Source organism: Morone saxatilis, unplaced genomic scaffold (genome assembly GCF_004916995.1).
Source record: "Morone saxatilis isolate NCDOM2014 unplaced genomic scaffold, NCSU_SB_2.0 Contig1, whole genome shotgun sequence".
Classification (NCBI taxonomy): domain Eukaryota; kingdom Metazoa; phylum Chordata; class Actinopteri; family Moronidae; genus Morone; species Morone saxatilis.
Genome location: NW_023339651.1, coordinates 500,748 through 505,693, shown reverse-complemented (window position 1 = coordinate 505,693; position 4,946 = coordinate 500,748). Strand labels below are relative to the sequence as shown.

Here is a 4,946-nt window from a genome sequence, read left to right as displayed (position 1 = left end):
CACGTGACCTCCTCTCCAGCTGTAAGAGGACAGATTGTAACGGTGATAGCAGGACGCTGAGAGACTTTAGATTCAAGTCAAAGTTAGTTTGAAGACATATTTTCTTCCTGCATTTCACTCATCTTTTGTTTTTGTTTGTTTGTTTGTTTGTTTGCAGAACGTTCAAGAGTTCCTGCTGGAAAACCACGGACCAACGAAGAGCTACAGGTAGTGTGTGTGTGTGTGTGTGTGTGTGTGTGTGTGTGTCACATAATGAGAGATCCTGCAGAGAGCAGAGCCCATTAGCCCAGTTAACACACACACACACACACTGAGTGGTCCAGCTTGGCCCACTTCAGTCCAGGTAGGACAGCAGTTAGCTCCTGTTAATGGCCGCCCGCAGCGAGCAGCGGCGTTATGAAACGTCTCGACCTGCAGTGAGAGTGTGAGGTCACTGCGAGTCTTTAACACGTCGTCCTGCTTCACTTTCCTTCCTTCCTCTTTCTGTCCATTGTTTCCTTGTTTCTTCCAACCTGTCTTCCCCTCCTTTCCCCAATCCTTTACTTTTCTCTTTCTTCCTTCATTCATTTATTCCTTAAACATTTTTCTTTCCTCTTATGTTTCCTTCTTTTCTTTCTCTTTCCACCCTTCGGGTCTTTCTGTCTTTAAGGTTTTCTTTCCTTCTTTAACTTCCTTTCTCTCTATCCTTCTTCCATTCCTTATATCATGTCTTTCTGTCTATCTCAACTTCTTTCCTTCCTTGGTTGTTCACCTTTTTTCTTTCTTTCTTTCTTTCTTTCTTTCTTTCTGTCCGTCTGTGCCTTCCTCCTTTTTGTTCTGTATTTCACCGACAGAACTTGAACTCGAGTTATCGGCTCCTTCTGGTCGGTTGTGTAAGTGTGATTCTGTAAATTGGGTCAATCGGTCGTGTTATTAAGTCACCTGGCAGCTGCCTCCCGCCTGGTTTCCTTTCATTTCAGTCCAGGTCAGTGGGACAGATCGACTCTCCTTTCATAACCTCCTGCTCATGGTTTTCTTTTGATTCACCTGTCCGTCTGTTTCTAGGCCACACACAAGAGCCTCACAGACACTCAAATATGTATTGATAATTAATGCACAGGAGCAGTTCGATCACTTCCTGTTTATTATAGCTGCTGATTATCATCAAATTTATAGTTAAAATAAAAGTATATTGAACGTCTGATTAACTGATTATTGTAATCACAATTAATTCCAGTTAATGTACAAAACTTTTAAAGCTTTTTAATCCTGATCATCTCGTTTCAAATAAAACTGTAAAAACTGGGACTTGTTGCTGATATTGATAAGTGTTTACAGCAGCCAATAGCAGCTAGCGCTATGAGCTAGCGTCAGCGTCTACCTTCCAGTGATCGCAGTCGAGAACACAATCTTTGAGACTGACTGAATTCCAGCACCGAGGAGGTTTTCCTGCCATAAGTCAGTTAGAAACTTTCAGTTAAACTTTCTTACTAACTAACTTAATTTTGTAGATTTTATTTGTACTGTGAAAACCAAATAGCTAGTAAAAAGTAATTTTCTTAACTTATAACATTAAGTTTGTTGAGTTAAAATAACTAATCACATTACATTGATTTCGTGAAACCAAAACCTCCTTTTTATGGATCAAAATACGACGTCAGCTTCATTCGAGTTTATTATTTGACCCTTAAATAAAGGCTCATCCTACAAAGGAAATGTAGGCTGTCGGTTCAATGAGGGCACGTTCATGAGCGGCTGCTCCACTTTGTTATAATAAATTACTCTGATCTGCCCATTCACTCCCAGGTAATTAGTTTTTTGATAACTGAATATTACTCCCATTAAACCCATTAGTCATCCTGACTCCAGCACTGTAATAAAGAACAAGGTTGGGAGAAAATAAAATATCCCTCAGGAGAGAAAATTTCATAAGTTTCGGAGCCGAGAGATAATAAAGTACAAACTCCCGTCGGCCATGAAAGCTGCGTTCATCCTGTGTGTGAACGAGCTTCTGAATAACAGCTGCAACCATGGCGACGTGGTCACTTTAGCAGCTCCACAAAGTGTTTTTAGCTCCCTCCATCCTTCAAACAGCTGGTGTGAGTTTATTCATCAGGATGTGACAAACGGACATCAACAAGCAGCTTCATGAGTGATATTTAAAGCTTTCAGTGCAGAGAGAAGTGTCGGGTCGCTCCTTCAAACCTCTAAAGTATCACGAGAGGCTCTTGTGAACAGGTGGTGGGTTTTTTTCTTTTTAATTATCTCTGTTTCTGCGTTCCTGGAAGCTCATCAGCTCAACAGCTCAACACAAACCAGCCAAAAGAATTTACAGCAATGTTTAATAATCTCAAACACAAATGTTCAGCCAGTCAGATATTGGGTAATGGTCATCAGGGTTTGCTCCTAAACTTTTGCAAATGTTTAAATAAACAATCTGATAGTATTTCCTATCGTTGAGAGTGTTGTACAAAAGGCCTTTTCAAAATAAAAGCCGGTTGAGTTCAGTGACTGAAGCAAATAAAAACAGCTATTAATTAAAGTTTTATGGTATATGGTTTTATGGCCCTAAAGAAATCTACAGCCATGCAACCGGCTTATACACCAAACAGTTATAACGTTTAACAGGAACTAATTAGCCTGTTTGCAGATGCTAACTTGCATATGTTAGGCCATTTGCATAATCAACTTTATGGACAATCTTTCAGCACATTTCAACTCCTGGTGGGTCAATATCAATATCATCTGATAATCTTTAAGCTTAATACATACCAGCAGCAGCAAAGACACAGGTCACTAACAAAATGCACAGAACAGTAATAGTTAGATGTCGTTAGCTCGTGCAGCTAACATTAGCCAACTTATCCCTGGGGTGGCAGGAACACAAAACCGTTTTGGCTACCGTGACAGGTCCCTCACTAACTGCCTGTTTTTACAGGAAATACGTAAATATGAGGACGCAAACAGCTCTCTGATTCCTGTTTCAACTGGACTTTGAATGATTTGTTTTTAGTTTAGCAGAATAAGAAGACAATCGTGGATCCACACTGAGGTGATGTGTTAGATGGAAGGAAGAAGGCAGCTCAGACATGACGTCAGGGATCTGAATTTGGCAAAACCTTGGAACAAATAAAAACTGTGAAACCCTCATGGCCTGGGCTCTGTAGTGACCTCCATGATGGCTCCATGTAGTCGTAGTTTTTCACTGCTGACTTGTCCTTTATCTCTTTTTGCAGCTCCGGAGACGTTAAGGTCGGAGCGTCATCTCAAGGCCTCCCTCCTCGCTACAAGAAGAGTCCCTGGACTTCGGCTACGCTCGCCCAAGAGGCCAAGGAGCTCACAAGGACTGTCAGAGCCATCCTGGAGGTGGACTGTAAGTGATCTCCGCTATCTCTGCTCGCCTCCACGCATGGCAGGTCTGCATGTCCTCCTCCTCCTCTCCGTCTCTGTGCTGCCCTGCATGCGACTCTCACCGGATGAAACTGATCCTGCCAACCTGCTGTTGTGAGTAACTGTCCTCCCCGTTTCAGTGCTGACCTTCTAGAGGACCCGACTGTAGGAGAACAAAGTCAGCAAGGCTCTGAGACGTCGGCAGGAAATCAACAGCCAACCGTGAACCCGAACACTTTCTTCCCTGACATCTCCTCAGTACCTGCTAGCAATGGACTCTTATCTCTGCATGAAACACTGTTTTGTTTCTGTCAATCAGCACATATCACTGCACAGTTTCTGAATAGTCAGTACAAACCAAACAGTGGTTTTATTCCAGCGGTTTAACATGAATAATGTGGAAAACAAACTCATTGTACAAGTTAACAGTTTTTAATGGATGCTCGTTTCTCAAACTGCAGTTTTATCTGAAAACATTGCTTGAAACAATCAGTTCCTGTTTTACAGTATGTTTCTACAGGTTAACACACTGGAAGGAGACCATTGTAAAGTTAATGGACTACATGAACGTTTAAGCAGTTTGTCCATTGGTCACTTTATAAATTAAGTGATGAGAGTAAAAACTGTCAGGTGACAGGATGTTGATAAATTTCTTCCGTTGGCCAATCGCAAACTGTCTTGAGTCCAAACGGAGGGAGCTGCTGTAGCTGAACTGTTAGTAGACAGAATCCGACGGTCCATCTTTTCAATAAACTGTAACAAGCTCCAGTGCAAGAAATCAGAAAACAGTAATGAGACACAATAGAGCTAATAAACAGAATTCAGCTTTCACTCTGTTGAGCCATCTTGGATTATGAAGTCAAGGTTGGTGAGGTTCTTCCGATTTTCCTAGTTGGAAATCCGTCTTTAGTTGATCTTGGAAATTCCGACTTTGGAATAAAAATGGATGCACCATTGTTGTCCCATGAGTTAACGTGGTAACTAGCTAACTAACTAGCCCAGGACAAGGGAAATGGAACCGGTAGGGACGGAGCCCAAACATCGAACAGCCTCTCACATACAGTCTATGGTAGCCACATATACCATAATGTGTGCCTATGATGAAGCAATAAATTCTGCTATCCAAAATGCTGATTGTGTCACATCAAACTTTTCCCATTCAAATGCTAGCAGCCTGACACTGTCCTTCTCCACCACTTTGTTAGCTTTAAAGTTTTACTGAAAATGAAAGAATAGCAGATTTTTAACAGTAATACTGTTGGGCCTGACTAATTTGAAATGCGTTCCTTGCTCCCTGGCTCACGAAGCTATTGTGACCGACCAGCAGGATGTTACAGGCTGGTTGGTGTGTTAGTGGTTAGCTTCAACAGTTAACCAACTATCCCTGCAACTAGTCACTACATCACAAATTACATCAGAATTGCTGTTCCACTTTCTGACTCTGCCATTTTGGCTACTTGATGTTACGCCCACTGCGAGTCACTAGCATAATGAATGATAATCAGAAGTGTAAAGATGATATGAGTCGGTTAAAGATGCGACTACATTGGTAAGCGGACCCCTGGATGGATCTAAAT

The 4,946-nt window shown here is 41.8% G+C and overlaps 1 protein-coding gene across 1 annotated transcript in view; it reads left to right on the top strand.

Moving 5' to 3' along the window:
• The window catches only part of stxbp4 (syntaxin binding protein 4), a 37,036-nt gene extending 32,848 nt beyond the window's left edge, over positions 1-4,188 (top strand). Inside the window, exons 20-22 of the mRNA XM_035668877.1 lie at positions 158-207; positions 3,216-3,352; positions 3,510-4,188. Coding sequence (XP_035524770.1) covers positions 158-207; positions 3,216-3,352; positions 3,510-3,523 — 201 coding nt within the window. The 3' untranslated portion in view covers positions 3,524-4,188. The remainder of the gene's footprint in view (positions 1-157; positions 208-3,215; positions 3,353-3,509) is intronic.
• The last annotated feature ends 758 nt before the right edge of the window (positions 4,189-4,946 follow it).